At 47.6% G+C, this 18,984-nt stretch overlaps 1 protein-coding gene across 1 annotated transcript in view; it reads right to left on the reverse strand.

The window, feature by feature from the left end:
* The window catches only part of EFR3B (EFR3 homolog B), an 84,365-nt gene that overhangs the window by 46,285 nt on the left and 19,096 nt on the right, over positions 1-18,984 (reverse strand). The window contains exon 2 of the mRNA XM_027113680.1: positions 357-433. Within this exon, the coding sequence (XP_026969481.1) occupies positions 357-433 (77 nt within the window). The remainder of the gene's footprint in view (positions 1-356; positions 434-18,984) is intronic.

Genomic DNA, 18,984 nt, shown 5'->3' on the forward strand with positions numbered 1-18,984 from the left:
AAACCCAAGAAGGGAAATGCTCACACCTGACAACAGCGAAATAGTAGCATTCTGAGTTAGCGGCTCAAGGAACTATCACCCAGAGAGACATGAGTGGAGAGAATGCTCAGCAGTGGCCAGAAGCACTGAGCACCCGAGACACACTTCCAGAGCCCTCTGCGGATGCTGCCCGCAGAGCGGCCCAAAGCTCCTCGTTCTTCAGGCTCCCAGCTGCCTCTGGTCACCGATGGGGCTGTGGCCGAGGTTTTGGTGTGTCTGAGTGAGCCCCGGGGCCTGCCCTCCCTCGGAGCAGCCCCCAGGGCCCTGGATGGGGTAAGGTGGTGAGAGGCATGCTGGCGGCAGGAGACGAGACCCACCTCGGGATCCTCAGGGAAGATGTTGTCCACCAGCCTTTTGTACCTGGGGCGCAGGGCACCGCAGCAGCCACATACACCTGCAACGGCAACGAGAAACACCGGGGAGCTAAGCCTCCTGGTCAGGCCAAGGGGACCAGGTTGGGCCGTTTGTGAGAAACCAGACCCAGGCTGGAAACAGAAGGGTCCCTCCCTTAGAGCGCCAGGGCCTCGGTCCTTCTCACTGCTTCCCCAGCCCCAGCCCCACTCTAAGACGTCTGCCTTTTCCGCTGGGTGTCTTTGCTTGGAAATCTGGCATAGGTGCCAGCAGACCAGCACCTGTTCAGGAAGCCAGGCCATAGAACACACACATGTGTGAACACGTGTGTACACACACGCACGCACACACTCACACCCACACCCCACACTCACACCACACACACCCACTCTCACACTCTCCCCCACACCCACACACTCACACTCCCACGCACACTCACTGTAACACACACTCACATACTTCCCACACACCCACTCACTGTCACACAGACACTCACACTCCCCCACCCCCACACCCCCACACACTCACTGTCACACACACTTCCACACTCCCACACCCCCCACACCCACTCTCACACACACCCACACTCCCACACACACTCCCACACACACTGTCACACACCCATACCCACTCACTGTCACACACACACATACTCCCCACACACACCCAAACTCCCACACACACTCACTCCCCACACACCCACACTGTCACACACACTCACACACTCCCCCCCACACCCACACACACCCCCACACTCACACACTCCCCCCCACACCCCCCCACACACACTCTCACAGACACTCCCACACACACCCACTCACACTCACCCTCTCTCTCTCTCTCTCACACACACACACACACACACACACACACTCTTGCTCTCTCTCTCTCTGGGAGAAGACTATACAACAGTCTCCTGCAGCCCAAGACTCTTCCCCAGTGTCCTGGAAGATGGACACAGCTTGGAAGAGCGGCTGCTGCACCTACCCGGCCCCCTCGCTTGATCCCCACTTCTTTTCTACTCTGGTCTTCAATCTCCTTTACCACCCTCTCTCCTGGGGCCATTTCCATTATAGAATGTTATGTGAAACTATGATAAATTAACACTACATTAATTATTAACATTTGAAAATGCATCTTTAATGCAGCGTGACTGCGGTGTGTGAAAGCCTTGGTGTTTGAGAGTTGGAGGGCTTCGAGGGGCCACCCAGTCGGTGGTTCTCACCACTAGCCCTCCCCCACCCCAGGAGGTTCTCACCCGTCTGGGGCAAAATGAAAAAAAAACTAAGAATAATGTACCACGTTTTCAGAAAGCTGAAGACTGACATGCGCTCCTTCTTTGTATTTTGGTGCTGTGAAATGACAGCATTAGGAAATCAGTGATAATAAAACAAACCTGGGGAAAATAAAAAGTTGATGAGTCTAGGTCCCACCGTAAAAAACTTCCAGTTGGAACCACTGATCTCCTCCCTTCCTCCTGACGCAGACGACTCCCCTGGCACATCCCAGCCGCACCCTCCCTGCATTGGGGAAGGGAGAGGATGGCAGGGAAGGGCCTGGGAAAGTCCCCCCCCAAAAGAAAAAATAATTGCCTCCTCATTCTACCAATTAACGCTTAAATCTGTTTGTACAAATGCTTTACTTGAAATGCAAATGTGCCCTGGAAGGATCAAGCCTATGGGTCATTCAGAAAAGAATGAATTACTTTAGTGGGAATTACTTAAATCACACAAAGAACCACAAAGAGCTTTACAGCGGCGAGCACGGCGGCTCTCCGGGACCAGGATGGGGAGGGCATGAGGGCGGCACCACCAGGAGGAGAAAGGAACCGGGATCTGGGCTCCAGGGGAGACTCGGTTGTTAGGGGATGGGCGTGTCCTTGGAGAAGCCAAGGGGCACCCTGAGGACAGGATATCAGATTTGCGATATCCAGGGACTACTGTGCCCTCAGCCTCCCACCCACCCCGGGCACAGGGAGGATTGTGGACCTAGTCCTCGGCTGCAAACCGGACTCTGGGTTCGGTCTCTCTGGGTTGGGCTGCTACTGGCGTCTCCCCATCTCTTCCCAGCCTCTGCCTGGGAGAAGGTGTCCAGGCTCCAGCTGGCTGGCATCCAGGGCTATTTCTTGTGACAGGACAGCTCCCTGGGGCCCCTGGCCTCAAGGCCCAGGATTTAAACCTGCCCTCCTGCCCTCTCTCTGCCCACTGCGGCTGTCGGCACGCTCCTTCCCAGGATGCCCAGTGGCACGTGCCCTACACGCTCCCTGAAACAGGAACACCGGCCCTTTGCATTTTAAGGGAGTGAGAACTAGAGAAAATGAGAAATTAGGGCCCCCAAACCCCACTGTCAGTCCCTTCTTCAAACCTTTCTGAAGGGCCTGCGAGCTGGGACCTGCCCTGGACAGAGGACAAGCTCAGGGTTGTTAGAAACCCCAACTGGTCGAGAAAGCACAAGCCCATTTTGGGTACTCAGGGTAGAAACCTCTGTGCAGGGGCTCCCCATCCCAGCACAGAGGCCACGACGCAGGGCCTCCGTGAGAACCCATCGCGTTCGAGGCCCGGGCGTTCTCCTGCCTGTGGGGAGAGATGAGGCCAGAGAACAAGAGATGGGAGCAGGTGCCCCTATCAGCAGAGCTGCACTGCTTTCGGGTGCTTCCTGACCTACACCCTGGCGGTTCCTTCTAGTCTGTTCTTTCTTTCCAACCTCCTCAGACCCTTGGAGGGCAGGGGCTGGGGAGGCAGAGTGGGCAGCAACATGGGTTTCAAACCAAATCCTGGCACTGCTGCTTCCTAGCTGTGTGGTGTTGGGCAGGTAATGACATTCTGTGTGTGCGGTGTCCTGGGCTTAGCACACGGGGCTGCTGTGAGGCCACAGCGAGTTTACGCAGCAAAGCACTCAGAACAGGGCCGGCCTGCTAGCACCCAGTGCAGGTCCCCGCCAGCTGCTCTCCCCTCTGCATTCCCCAGCCCAGGGCAGCTGAGCCCTTCCCGAACTGCTAGCTGGTCGGTGCTGGCTGGTACATCTTAGCGTGGCTTCCCCACTGACCACTTACTCAGCTATGGTGAGCAAGGTCAAGGGGCAGCTGAAGGCCTAAGAAGGAAGAATCCCAGAACGTTCCCAGAAGATCAAACTTCACTAGCCTGTGGGTCTGAAATGGTAATCTGACCTCAACCTCCAGTCACTGCCTGGTCACCTTCTCAAAGCCAGCATCCCTGAACTTTCCTGCCTCAGCGTCAGCTCCACAAACCTCAATGCAAATGTGACACGTTACCAGCGCACACAACAGACTGGAGTCAAATGCTGTCGAGAGGTAAAGCAAGAGGCTCACTGGACGCTGGAGGGTCGCCGGAAGAGTAGTTACGGGGGGTAACTAACAAGCATTCATCAGAAAAAGGGTCTGTGGACAAATACATCCATGAAACCTTGCACACCAAATCCCCCATTTCAGATTTGCAGGCAAATAAGCTTATTAAAGCCTCTGAAGAGTCGTAAGGTAAAGAAATCTATTTAAATTTGTTCAAATCAACATCTCCCCATTTTTCACTGTTACAAAGAGCAGCATGATGAATGCTTTTAATCGTCTTTTTTCAAGGCATGTGTATTGGCTACTGTGTGGGAACAGAAAGGTATATGCTACTGTAAATGGAGTACATTGGAAACTGCTAATTCTAGAGTTTAAAAAGTCCTGGGTTCAAGTCCTGGTTCTGCCATGTGATCTTTGAGACTCAGTTTCCTCATCAATATAATAAGAGGAGGGCTTCCCTGGTGGCGCAGTGGTTGAGAGTCCGCCTGCCGATGCAGGGGACATGGGTTTGTGCCCCGGTCCGGGAAGATCCCACATGACGCGGGGCGGCTGGGCCCGTGAGCCATGGCCGCTGAGCCTGCGCATCCGGAGCCTGTGCTCCGCAACGGGAGAGGCCACAACAGTGAGAGGCCCGCGTACTGCAAAAAAAATAAATAAATAAAATAAAAAATATATATATATATAAAATAAGGGGAGATTTTCCCTAGGGTACAATTCTATGATTGAAGTCCCAGACCATTTGCAATAGACTCTGGAAAGGGAGAAATCACCTTGAGCTCTGCTGGTTGCGGGAAGGCTTCCCAGGAGAGGAAGGACAAGAAGACGTGGGGCAGGATTCACAGAGGTGAAAAGGACAGTGGGTACTTTATTCTTCATGTGCCAGACACAGTGCTAAAATACTTTACAAGCATCAACGCATTTAACCCTTACAATAACTCCATGGGGTAGGTATTGTTTTATCCCCATTTTACAGATGTGGAAGCTGAGGCACCAAAAGGTTACATTACCTGCCTAGAGCCACACAGCTAATAAGTGGCAGGATTTGAACCCCAAAATCTACCTCTAGGGGCTACGATGTTCTTAAGTACTATACCAGGGAAGGGATGCATTAGCTAGGGAACTAGGGAAGGCTTACACAGAAAGGGAAAGACCACTAGGGCAGTGCATTTTGAGGGAAACCACAATATGTCAACCCCAAATATGCCTCTTTGACATAAAAACTGTCTTGAGCTGAAGGCAATTAAGTGGCAGCAAAAGGCAGGAAAGGCTCCCCCTTTTCTGCCTCAAGAGGGGAAATAAATGCTCCTTTTACTGGAGACAGACTTTAAGAAGTCACCAGAGGAATCTGCAAACAAACCTTGTTAAGCAACCCTTATCTTCCTAGTTCTTTCCTCACCATTCACTACCCATAGCCCCAACCCCTTTGTCTGGTCAGTTCTTCACAAATGTATTGTTTCTTTGTCTAAAAGGTATAAAATCTTCCTGCTCTGGTTACTTCTTTGGGTCTTCACTCTCTTGTGAAGGCTCCCAGGCACATGTAAAAATTCAATCAAATTTATATGCTTTTCTCCTGTTAATCTGTCTTTGTCAGTTTAATTTTCAGACCCAGCCAGGGACCTTCAGAGGGTCAAAGAAAACTTTTTCCTCCTCTATAATTTCAAACTGTAAAGTGCACACTCATCATTTGGGGATCTTATTAAAATGCAGATTCTGCTTCAGCAGAGCAGGGGTGGGGCCTGAGACTCTGCATTCCCACCAGACTCCAGGTGATGCTGATGGCCGTGGCCCAGGGACCACACTTTGAGTCTGCAAGCCACCAGAGCACAGTGGCTAAGAATTTGGGCTCTGGAGTCAGACAGGCTTAGGTTGACATCCCAGCTCTTCCAATTTCTTATTGTTTGATCTTGAATAAGTTACTTAACCTAAACCCAAGTTTCCTCATATGAAAGATGAAAATGATAATGGTTCCTTCTCAGAGGGCTGTGGTGAGGATTAAATAATAACATCTCCCTGGCTCCTTTTTCCTTTCTAACTCCCTTGAAGGAAAGATACAGAGGACCAGGCGGGGGCCAGACTGAGTACAGCCTTAAACAACAGGCTGAAGAGTTTAGGCTTTGCCTACATTAACCGAGAGCTCTGGGAGCCTCGTGAGCAGTGGGTGACATCGAAGATCAGTCCAGAGGTGGCATGCAAGATGGGATTGGACAGAGAGATTTAAGGCAGAGATGTGTGAGCGAATCGCCCCAGGTCAGGGGCAAATACCTGAACTGAGTGATGTTATCAAGATGGGAGAGTAAGGGGCAGAATCAGCAAGACTTGAGGAGCTCTAAAAGGAGGAACAGGAGGAAAGTACAAAAGAGGACTGTGGGCTTTTCGGTCCCGCGACCAGACACCACAACCCCCTTGACTGAAATGGAGAAGAGACAGGTAGCTGGGGCTGGGGGGAGTGGGGACATCTAGGTGGGATCATCCAGGTAGTTGTGAGGAGGGCTCAGACTCATGGGAGAGACCAGGGCTGGAGCTCTGAGGGTCACTGGCCCTCATTGCCCACTGGTGTGTGAGAGAGGACCCGACTGCTCAGGGGAAAGGGGCAGTAGGAGCGGAGCCCCAGAGGATGGCTGCCTTGTCCACTCCCTCTTTCTTTCTGTCTTCCCCACCCACTACTTTTCTGTAAAGCCTTTCACCTTTCTTTGCCTCCTTTCTCTGCCCATCCCCTAAGGCCCTCCAAGCTAAGGCATTTGGGGACTTCGTGCTGTTCACACTGATCCTGAAACAGGAGGGAAGGGGGCAGGGCACAACCCCTGAAAGAATGACATAGCCCGAGGACATGACATAAACGGATTAGAACCAAAGGAGTCCAAGTTGACTTCCACTAGACCTTGAGCCTCAATGTATGCTCACTGTAACACATCAGAAGCTAAATGACACACCCACAGGCGCCATGACAGTCCTAAGGCGACAATAAGGATCAAAAAGTGGGCGGTGGCCCAATTCCTGGAAGTCCCCGCCCCCTCCCCAAAATAGCTGGAATACTCCTCCCACTCATTAGCCTATGAAATTACCCACCCCTATAAAAACTGACAACCCCATACCCTGGCGCCTTTCTCGCCTTCTGAGATGGCCCACGCTCTGTCTGTGGAGTGCGTTTCTCTCTAAATAAATCCACTTCTTACCTATCACTTTGTCTCTCACTGAATTCTTTCTGCAATGAGACATCAAGAACCTGAGCTTCATTAAGTCCTGAAACCAGGTGTGTGATCTCAGTTGGAAGACTGTGGGTTTTGGCCGGGTTTGAGATCAAGCCGCGTGGGTTCAAATCCCAATCTGAGGTGCACGGTTTCCATCCCAAAAACATGCCCTTATTGGCACACCCCCCACCCCTGCTAAAATTCAAAGTCCCCCGTCTGATTATCTAATTCACGAGAGGCTAGTAGCTGATCAATAGTCTTTCAGAGGGTATATGCATTAAGGCTTAAAGGCTGAAAAAAATAATCTCTAATAGTTGAACCTTGGAGACATTTGGGTGAGGAGGGTGTTTTATATGAGGAAACCAGTATACAAGTGTCTACAAACTGTTCTGATATGTTGAGCTCTGGAGTTTGTTTGCTTGTGTTTTAACCCTTTCACACCCAGTTTTAAGGAATATAAGGTAGGGAAGCAAAATTAATAGGCTTGTTTGGGGGGGGGTGGGGAAAGTATAGAAAAAGTTAACAGTTTTTTGTTTGCTTTTAAGCAATCACAGTAACTTTCAAAAGAGAATGGGGCAGACAACTATGAAGCCATATAGGTGACCACGTCCTGATTAAAGGAAAGAAACACAAGAAAGGATCATTGGGGAAAATAACCTAAAGCTATTTACCATCTTATCTGCTCTACTTTAAAAAGGAACCGATCATATGACTAAAGAGATTTTTTGGAATCTCAGCCAGAAGTCAGAAAAGCTCCACACTTCCTGCGTAGGTAATCAAAGCAGCAAATAAAGGTCTCCTCTCAATATGAGGACATATGTATATATATAACTGATTCACTTTGTTATAAAGAAGAAACTAACACACCATTGTAAAGCAATTATACTCCAATAAAGGTATAAAAAAAAACAAACACAAAAAAAACCAAAACAAAATAAAACAAAAAAAAAGGTCTCCTCTCTGATAAGGCAAAGAGCCAGAGGGCTTGGTCAGGAGCCCACTGCCTCTGGGTGCCAAAGCAGTTCAGGAGGTGACAGAAACCCACAGGCACCCCTAGAAAGCTTCCAACCAGAAAAAGGTGAATTCGAAGTAGCCACAAACAGGCCGGGGGGGGAAAAAAAAACAAAGAATAGAAGACATTTAAAAAGAAATTGAAAACAGTTCCTTGTTACGAGAGATTAAGTAATATATTTTCATGTATTTCTTTAGTCTTGCTTCTAATGGTATTTATTCTTAATGTTTGTACATAGAAGTATATGGAGTTCAACTCGCCATTTGCCTGTAAGAGAACCTATTAAATTATGAGTCATTTTATTTCTAAGAGAGAAGCACTCTCTACCAGGGCCCTCTCTCACTCTCTGGGGATCATGTCTGGCATATCCAAGCACAGATGCCAGAAGTAAATTTAATAAGGATCCTCTTCTGTCACTAGGACTTGTCTTACCTAATATTTTTATACTTATTTTAAGAAAAAGAGGGAAATGTGATATGGTCAATTTCACTAGTATGTATGTAGCTGCTCTGGTTACTAAAAAATCATATCAGCAGGATTAACAGAGTGTCCAATGACACTCAGTGGCTTCCTCCAACCTCAAAACTCTAAGAATGGTTAGACCTGCACCAGTGGCCCATCCTGCCATCTCCCGATAATTCATCTGCCCCAGCCTCAGGGGCCTCCTTGTACCATCCTGCCTCAGGGCCCTTGCACTGAATATTCCCCATCTGGAACGTTCCTCTCTGTATCCTCCAGGCTCCCATGCTCATTTCTCTCAAGCGTCTGCCCAAATGTCACCTAACTGTGGAGAACTTCCCTGACCATCATTCTCCTTTAATTTTCTATCCCTGATCTATTCCTCTTCGTAGCACTTTTTACCAACTGACATACTTTGTATGTGGCCACACTCTGTCTCCCCCACTCAAAGGTAAGTTCCTGAAGAGCAGAAGCCCGGCCTGTTTGTCCCTGCCTATCCCGGAGCCTGAACAGGGTCTAACCTGTTGCGAGGAGGAGGGAGAAATAGTCATACCCATCTGTTGAATGAAGAAAGAGTGTGTGATTGGGAGGAAAGCGATCATGAATTTCAGGCATTTAGCAAAAGGTCTCTGGGTGCTTGCAGGATATTCTCCTAGGAGGACTCAGGGAACGTTTCTATTGGAGAACCGTTGGCTCCAGTTCCTGAATCCTGCCCGGGATTCTGGGGTTGCTGCCACCTGTGGCTAGGAGCCAGGCTCACTGGGGCCAATCCCCCTCCAGGTGTGTGTGGGGGAGGGGGACTTTGGGCAGTGGGTAGCCTGGAATCAGGGCTCCTTCTGCCCTGCCCCCCCCCCCTCTGGCCCCCTGCCTGCTGGCCCCCAACCCCCTAAGCCCCGTTTGCTGTCTCCTGGCTTGGCCTGTGGCTAGTCCTGCATCTCCGAGGAGGGGCCAGAGGTGATCCTCTGTGGTTCTGGTGCGCGGCCAGGATAAGAAGCGCTGGCCCAGCTCTTTGCCTGGCAGCATGTGATGGCAGATCTCACAACTGCTGGCAGCCTCCGCGGACTCTGGACCGCTCACTCGGCAGCAACCCTGTCTTCACACCTCCTGCACACTGCAGCCCTGTTTCTCCTTTGCTCTTGCTTGCCTGATCCTAGTTTCTCGACTGATCTGTCCGCTTGATCAGAGCTACCCACAACCTGGGGCAACTGGAGGTCTGTAACAAGCAAAAACTCTCAAACACTAAACACATCATGCTTTTCAACATCTTGGCCACTTCCCCCAAATTCCCTATTTCTAACCCAGCATCACCTGCCAGGCCCCCTGAGATATAATATTAGTTCCTTTAGATTCCTTCCTCTCCTTATCACTGATCCAGCCTCTGTCATGCTGATCTTTAATAACTAAAAAATCCACGGTTTACCACCTCCTCTGTGCAAAGCACTAGGCCAAGCAACTTTATACATATTTTGTATGTATAATACTCAAAACAAAACACTAAGGTTTGTACTATTATTTTATAAAGAAGCAGGATCAGAGAGGTCAGATGCCCTGCCCAAAGTCACACAGCATGTGCCTTTCTTCAGTGAGGCTTCCCTAATTCTCCCATCACTTTCCCCAAAATACAGCCTCAACAATTTCTCAGGTTCATCTTGTGCTCTCCTTTGCCACAGCTACCATACTAGGACCCCTCTCTTACACCTGGTATCCAGTCTTGTAAATGCCACTCGGCCAGTCTCCTTGCTTCAATTCATTCTCTAGGTAGTTTTGAAGCAAATTTTTGCGTGATTTAGTTTGCTTCACAGCTAAGCCGTTTGTCTGGCTCGCCATTACACTACACGTCAACCCTTCCACTTGGCATTCAACAAAGGATGCCCTGTAAAAGGGGGGTCGTTCCGTCTTCATGTCCTTCCTCCTGGCACAGCTCTTGTCCAGCAGCCAGAAGCCACATCAGAGTCCAGCTGTGAGAAGGGCTGGGTGGTCTGAGGAGCAGACTGGGGGAGCCATTCAGCCACGGAGAGCCCCACAGCTGCAGAGGAAAGGATGTTCAGGTGACAGGGACAGGGCAAAAACTGGAGACGGTAAAGGAGCAGGAAAGTCAGAGTCACGGTCCTGGGGGTCCTGAAGTCATCACACTGCGGGGGACGGGGGGCGCTGGCGACCCCAGCACGTGCTGAGTCCTCATTAGAAGACATGCAACTCTAGGCATTACTTGCCCTCTGCCAGCTAACTTCTGTTAGCTGGTACAAGGTACCCCTTGTACCATATTATCTCACGCAATCTTCTACCACTGCTTGCTCAGGCTGTTATTTCAGTGAATGGCATGTTCTACCCCCCAAGATAAACTGTAAATTCCTCGGGTCTCATTTTCTTCTAACCTCAGTACAGTATCTGGAGCCCAGCAGGACTCGAGGAAAACTGTCATGACATGTGATGCCTTTGATCAGCGTGAGGTCCAGGGAAGTCACCTTCTCTCCTAGACCTTGGTTTCCTTTTTATAAACATCAATGCCATTATTCCCATTCACCAAGAAAAATGCCTTTTTGCTTAAAATAGTTCATATTTATTTTCTCAGCTTTACAATCCCCTTGTAAAGGCAAGGGCTGGACTTGCTCGTCCCTACCAAAGCAAACTGAATTCTTTTTAAACAATTTACAATAAAATTTAACCCAAGGCTAATGGCACTGACACTCCTTTCATATGAATTGGAGGAAACAGAACAAAGTTCAGAGAGAAAGGGGCGTTAGGTTCAAGTACCTCCCGTGAGGACCAGGTCTTGTGTCCAGCTGATGTGAACTGAACTTCAGCACTTTGTACGGTACTCGCTGGTGGGGTGGGGAAGAGGAAAAAGTTTAAATATATAGGTTCTGCCATCAAAGAACTTACTCTCTAGCTGGGGACATGAGACCCACCCACATTTAAAGTTGATGATGTGTCGCAATGAGACTAAGAAGTCCATAAAACTGAAGAAATCTCTGGGAGTTTGATGAGTCCAGGAAGGCTTCCTGGAAGAGGCAAGACCTGAGCTGGATCTCTATGGGTGGAAAGAGCTGGTAAGAACTGATGAACCCATGAAAGGAAAAGTCAACAGGACTTCAAAGGGAAAAATTTTAAGAAAACCATAAAGGTTCCCTTTTCTCTTTTTCCTTATTTCTGATTTTAAAAGGAATACATGCTTATATGTATACGAGTGTAAAATAGGAAAAAATAAAAATGAATGTAAGCATCACTTATAATCGCACGATTTGTGATTATTAACCTTATAATGTATTTCTTCTGGTTTTTGTTTCTGTGTTTATACATATTTTGAAAATATGCACATAAAATTGGGATCATACAGTAAAGCATTAAAACCTATGTTCTTCTTATATTGTGAGCATCTACTGTCTCACTAAATATTTTTCAGATCCTCATTTTAATGGCTACTTACTATTCCATCTTTTGACAAGACCCTGATTTATTTAATCATTTCCCATTGCTGTTTCCAATTTTTCATTATTCTGAATGATGCAGTGATTTGCCCTTGATAATTAAAGCCAGGAATCGTACAGGCAGAGCCTGGTCTGGTTTTATTGGTGATAAGGAAACCAAATGGCGCCATGTGGCTGTGGGGACAGTAGTGCGGTGGAGGGGACATCTGTAGGGCCAGGACCCATCTCTCATTGTCCAGGGAAGATTCGGGATTGAAAGACCAAGAGGAGGTGCTGACACAAATGTGTTTGGGGAACGAGGCAGAGTCCGAGTTTCCAGACAGATTTTATTGGAAGTGGAATTAAACAGTAGCTGAATTCTCCGTGGGGAGATAGTTTGGACCAGACTGTGTCTGAATTCACAGACAACCAGTAGCTGTCAGTAGCCTGACCTTTTGGAACTCCCTCACTTCCAATACACTCACTGCTTTCCGGCCAATCTTGGCTAATCTGATTGCCACCTTAATTGAGGGTGGGGATTGAAAAACAGAGAAATGTGTCCAACTGATTTAATGTCAATGCTTCTATTCTTTCCTAACTGTAAGCTGCCCTGGGCTTGGGTATCACACTTCCAGCGAGTAACAGGTAAAAATAAACAGAATGTTTTTCCATTTCTTGTCTCTTGGAAACACTAACAGCAGGAAAAATGTATCCCAACTATTTTCAGGAACCAGACAGCCTGACTTCCAACCTCAGTTCCAGCTCTCACAGCTGTGCAAACTTAGGCAAGGTTTCAAGGTCTCTGCGACTCGGGCTACTCATCTGCAAAATGGGAACAACAGAACCTACTTCATAGGGCTGTGGTGAAGACTTGATAAGTTAACACAAGTGAGTTCTTAGAACTGTGCCTGGCATCTAATAAGCACTCAAAAAATATTAGCTGTTATCATCATCGATATTACTATGGTAACTGTTATTAAAATCTCTTCCCTAACTTAGGAGAGAGAAGGCAAGATAGAATAAAATGGAATTTCAGAGCAAGAATGGCCCTTAAAGCCTTTTGGTTTCATTTTATACTTGGAGTGTGAAGCATAAACAGCTGTTAAGAAATGTAAATCCAAATCCAGGTAGACACACATCCCCTCTGGAATGCCCAAGGACAAATCTCTGAGTAGAAACACAACTGAGCAGGGGTCATCCTGACCAGCGGCAGCAGCTACCGTGTTTTCAGTTGGTCTGTGCCAGGCAGCACCCTAAGTGATTCACCTGCATTCATTCATTTACTCTTTACAAAAGTCTATGAGGTTGATACAAGTATTCTTGTTTTACAGATGGCACCAAACAAAGGCTCTTATCCAGCTTGTTAACTTGTAAATTAAAGCACTGAGGTCTCAGTCCTCAAATACCATGTATTGTGGATAGATAAAAATAGAAACGAAAATGTATTCAACAGGAATGTGGACCATGTAATCAGCAGCATTCTAATTAAATGTCACACATACACAGAGCAGGATTGCTGAGAGATGGAATTGGAACATGTCAGAGGAGACTAATTTTGAACATTATTTATAAAAGGATTCCATTCAGTTGTGAGAAAAAGAGGGCTTTCCATGTAGCAAGAGGGTAGAAAAAAAACACTGACATTTCCTGAGTGCCTATTTGACCATGTGCCTAACTTAAGCACTACAGTTTTTAAAAAAATCCCATGAGGTATTATCACTCTACAGGGGAGAAAACCAGAGCTCAGAGAGGTTAGTTAAGTTGCCCAAGAGCGCTCAGGGTGCAGGGAACAGGGCCAGGAACAGAACAAGGAAGGCCCTCTGACTTCAGAGCAATAGTATGTATGACGATTTGAAGCAAGAGTAATTATGGTAGGCAGGGATATGAAGAAAATGTGCTCAAGTAGAAAAAGATAATTTCTAAGATGGATTATTTTTAAAAAGTCATGTATAACTGATGATGAAATCTGGACCAGCTCTGTGAATTGTACCATTGTCAGTTTCCTGGTATTGATACCTAACGATTGTTGTACAAGATGGTAACATTGGGGCTTCCCTCATGGTGCAGTGGTTAAGAATCCGCCTGCCAATGCAGGGGACACGGGTTCAATCCCTGGTCCAGGAAGATCTCACATGCCATGGAACAACTAAGCCCATGTGCCACAACTACTGAGCCTGTGCTCTAGAGCCTGTGAGCCACAACTACTGAAGCCCACGTGCCTAGAGCCCGTGTTCCACAACAAGGGAAGCCACAACAATGAGAAGCCCGTGCGCAGCAATGAGGACCCAATGTGGCCAAAAATAAATAAATTTTTTTAAAAAGATGTTAACGTTAGAGGAGGCTGGGTGGAGCATACAGGGGCCCCACTCTGCACGTTTCTTTGCAATTACCTATGGATCTATACTTCAAAATAAGAAGTTTTTTAAAAGGTGGCATATAACAATGAGTGGAGGTGGTAACTGGCAGAAGAACTCGACAGAGAACTCTGATCTACTCATGGGGGGCACAAGAACCAGTGTCATGCCAGAGCCTCTCCCACAGCCTCAACTGTGGGAGAAATAAGGTTTGCCAACACACATATTGAATACCTATTATGGGCCTCAGTTGTACCCAGGGCTTCCTGGGGATATGAAGCATTAACAAGACATAGGTCTGGCTTTTGGGGCTCTTACAGTCTAGCTGCAGAGAAAAGGCACAATCGGCTTAATAAAATATAAGCCGGCCTAGGTGTACTGATGTTTCTTAAGGAAAGTTTCATGTGTTATAGCGACTCAAAGGAGAGTGCATGGGCTTCCCTGGTGGCGCAGTGGTTGAGAGTCCGCCTGCCGATACAGGGGACACGGGTTTGTGCCCCGGTCCTGGAAGATCCCACATGCCGCGGAGCGGCTGGTCACGTGAGCCATGGCCGCTGAGCCTGCGCGTCCGGAGCCTGTGCTCCGCAACGGGAGAGGCCACAACAGTGAGAGAGTGAGAGGCCCGCGTACCGCAAAAAAAAAAAAAAAAAAAGGAGAGTTCATAGTGCATGCTGCTTAGGCTGGTTGGTTAAGGAAGACTTCTTGGGGGCGGTAGGATTTAGGTAGAGCCTTAAAGGATGTGTAGGGGAGGGGGAGGGACAGTCCAGGCAAGAGAAACTGTTAAGTAAAAGATTATGTGTAGACATGGCTTTGGAGCCTAAGCTTGCCTGGGAGCTAGCTCCTTGCCATCTAGCTGTCAGTGTAGAATGGGCATTCAATAAAATTGTTGAATAACTTAAATAATATTCACAGAAAACAATTTTAAAAGATTCATCCTCAGTATGGTTACTCCAAATAGAAACTGTATCACCTAGATACAGTTTTGTGTTTTATAGCATAGAAAGAACATGCTTTGGAATTAAGCAAAACTGGGACTATGAGCTGTGTGACCTCAGGTCATGCAAGCCCTCTGTTGGTTTCCTCATCTGTGGGAGATGAGTAAGGCACCTAGCATGCGCTGGTACACAGTAGGTGCTCCATAAATGTGAACTCTCTGGTCCCTTCACCCTATTTCATAAGCATTTTTCCTGTTGCTGAATTGTCGTCATAATTACCATTGTTAATGTGGCTTAAAATTCTAGGGAGAAGATCTATAATCATTTACTGAACTGTTTCCATATGATCTGACATTTATCTTGTTTATACTTTGATGCTTTAAAAATAATGTTGGCGGGGCTTCCCCGGTGGCGCAGTGGTTGAGAGTCCGCCTGCCGATGCAGGGGACACGGGTTCGTGCTCCGGTCCGGGAAGATCCCACATGCCGCGGAGCGGCTGGGCCCGTGAGCCATGGCCGCTGAGCCTGCGCGTCCGGAGTCTGTGCTCCACAACGGGAGAGGCCACAACAGTGAGAGGCCTGCGTACCGCAAAAAAAAAAAATAAATAAATAAAAAAATAATAATGTTGGGACTTCCCTGGTGGTCCAGTGGGTAAGACTCCGTGCTCCCAATACAGGGGGCCCCAGGTTCAACCCCTGGTCGGGGAACTAGATCCCGTATACATGCCACAACTAAGTCTGCATGCTGCAACTAAAAGATCCCACATGCAACTAAAGATCCCACACGCCTCAACTAAGACCCAGAACAGCCTACATAAATAAATAGATAAATATTGGAAAAACAATAATGTTGAAATGAGTGTGTATACATTACAGCTTTTTTCACTTTCTGGATTATTTCCTTAGGATAGATTTCCAGAAATTGAGTCAAGAGGTATGAATATTTTTAAGACTCAAGAATGTGAACTGCCTCTTCAGGGACAGGAAATGGCCAAGGGTAGATGGAGAGGAGGTTCCAAACAGAAGGCTCGCAAGTCCTTAGGACACAAGAAGCTCCGACTGCCCAGTAAGGACTCCAGACTTTATCTTGTAGGTGAGAGAGAGTTATTTAAGGGTTTGTTGAAAAGGAGGTATAAGAGGATGAAACTAGTGTATTCTAGGAAGACCAAGCAAGAGTAATCTGGCCATTGGAATATGTCCCCAAGACACAGGGAAATACGGGTGGTGGGAAAAGAAAGAGAAAGGAAGAGCCAGACAGGCCAAATCTGAATGAGAACAGCGCACAGCTGTGAATGACAGCACAGAGAGGGGACGGGAGTCCAGAGCTTAGAATTAGTGACAGAAATGGCGATGCCTCACCCTCAATGGTGGCTCCCTGCCCACATTGGTCCTGGAAATGGGATCAGAAACTCTTCCTGCCACTGTGGAATGGCAGTATCAATAACATCACATCACCACAGTGACTCGCGAGGTTTGGGACCAGCCATGAGAAAGAAGGTAGATTGGGGCCAGAGTCTGAAGACTGCCCAGTAAAATCAATGCACCAAAAGCCGATTACAAATCTGGAGGGCAAACAACAGAGAGAAGCCTTCCAGAATCAGCATTCTGTTTTTCAGATGTCTACTAACCATAAGCCCAGCATACACTGCCACCACGACGTCTGTCAACAAAGGAACGCAGTGAAACTTAGCCAGCTGGCTGAAATGTATTTGAATAAATAATTTAAGTGCAAACCTCACTGGCATACTTTTGAAGACTAGGTGACAGCATGGAAAATTTCCTAGGATGGAGTGTTTAATAAGAAAGGTATATATGTGCTAAACTATATCCGCAGTATGGCCCAAGCTATGAAAATTATGATTAAATTAGGACAAGAGATGTGGAGAAAAGAAAACAGCTTGACCTGTTGGTGTATCAAACCACAGTGAATTTTCTCCTTTGTTTTCATTTCCACGAATGCTGTATGAATATTTGCAATTCCCCCTGCCCTGATCTTGTCTGTAAGCCTGGTGAGCAGGGCCTGTTCCCTCTGAGCCTCTGCTCCACTCTCCTGTGCTCACCTGCACTCCTCTCTGTCCCCAGCTCTTTGTTGGACAGGGGCCCATTCCCACTCCTGGCTGTGGTGGGACATTTCTAACTGAAAGGGTGTTACGGGCTGTTTACCACTTTCTTCCTCCGTTCTTCATCCCAGCTCAGCCATCACTAACTCCTCCAGGGTTGAATTTTAAATCACCACTGGGAAAAAAACTTGGTGTGGAATCTTTAATAATTTTTATTTCAGGGCTTCCCTGGTGGCGCAGTGGTTGAGAGTCCGCCTGCCGATGCAGGGGACACGGGTTCGTGCCCCGGTCCGGGAAGGTCCCACATGCCGCGGAGCGGCTGGGCCTGTGAGCCATGGCCGCTGAGCCTGCGCATCCGGAGCCTGTGCTCCGCAATGGGAGAGGCCACAGCAGTGAGAGGCCCGCGTACCGCAAAAAAAAATTTTATTTCAGCATGCTTTGAAATTGGGGGGGTGGGGGGAGTATTGCATGAGCTACACTGTGACCACCAGAAGCAGGCAACGGTTTCTCTTCTCACTTTAATTTACACTGACTCCCAGCCATTCCCAAGGCCTGGACCTCCTTTCCCTCATTTCAAAAGTGACTCTGATCCAGATCATACTATGAATCTTTGTTTTACTCATTGCTCAACATCTAATATCCAACGCAAGCAAATACATGGACCTTTAATCCCATTTATCTTATATTGGTGTCCCAAGATGGGTCTAATGATCACAGTTTGGGAACTCTAGATATGAGGCACTTGACATTCCAGATTGTCCTCAAGTCTGCAGTGAACTCAGCTCGCAGAGGAATGCTGTCTGTGTCTGTCACCTTCAAATTGTTATTAATGTCTCAGTATTTTCAGAGCTCATCACAGCCTGTTGGATAAAATCTAGGTTTCAGCTGCTCAGCATGGGGAGTGAGAACAAAGATCAGAGTAGAACACGGCTGCCAGCTTCCTACAAAAAAGTAATAATATTAACGGCTCCCCTGCACTGTCTCAGACACAGGGGCTTGTAGGACATGTCGGCCCTGACCCTGCATGTTCAGTCCAGGAGAACCAGGGCTGGGAGGACCACAGATGGAATATTGGTACTTTTCCTCCCCTTGGTTCACAAATCCCATTCTCAGTACCTGCACCTGCTCAGATGCACAAGAAAGCGGGTAAGAATGGATTGGTGGCTTTGTTTGGAAACAACCTAAACGTTCATCGATAGGAGACTGGCTAAACAGACCAGGGAGCATCCATGCAACGGACACTGTGCAGCAGCTGAAATGAGTAAAGCGGAGCTGAGAGCACCACTGTGATAGCTCTTCAGACACACTGCTAATTGAAAAGGAGGCTGCGGAACTCATGGCATGATGACATTGGTGTGAAACACTTACTGGCCCAACAAACTTGGCACGTATGCAAATATGTGTGTGAAATATACACTGTAAATGCACAAAGAGAGACCCGTAAGGACACACAGTGCGGGGTCATCAGTGGTTACCTCCAGCGTGGGATGAGGGGATGAGGTAGCCACCAGTCACTCGTGGTTATTTAAACGAATCAAGTTAAAATTCAGTTCCTCGGACACACTAGCCACACCGTATGTGTTCAGTAGCCACAACTGGCTAGTGGCTACCTTACCGGACAGCGCAGATAAAGAACATTTGCATCCGACTTAGAGCCTTAGCTTTTAGTTGAATGTCCTCCCCCAACAAAAATGTTTTATGTACTCCTCACTTAATTTAAAATAGATATAATTTAAATTTTTTTCCCATTTTCTCTTCGGGGTGAAACACCTCACAAAGTCTGATGCGAATAATTTTCTGTTCAAAGATTTGGAATCCAAGAGTTTAAAACACACACACACACACACACACACACACACACACACACACACACACA

This window comes from Aethalodelphis obliquidens, unplaced genomic scaffold, assembly GCF_003676395.1.
Source record: "Aethalodelphis obliquidens isolate GAN/ISIS:26980383/991018 unplaced genomic scaffold, ASM367639v1 scaffold12, whole genome shotgun sequence".
Classification (NCBI taxonomy): domain Eukaryota; kingdom Metazoa; phylum Chordata; class Mammalia; order Artiodactyla; family Delphinidae; genus Aethalodelphis; species Aethalodelphis obliquidens.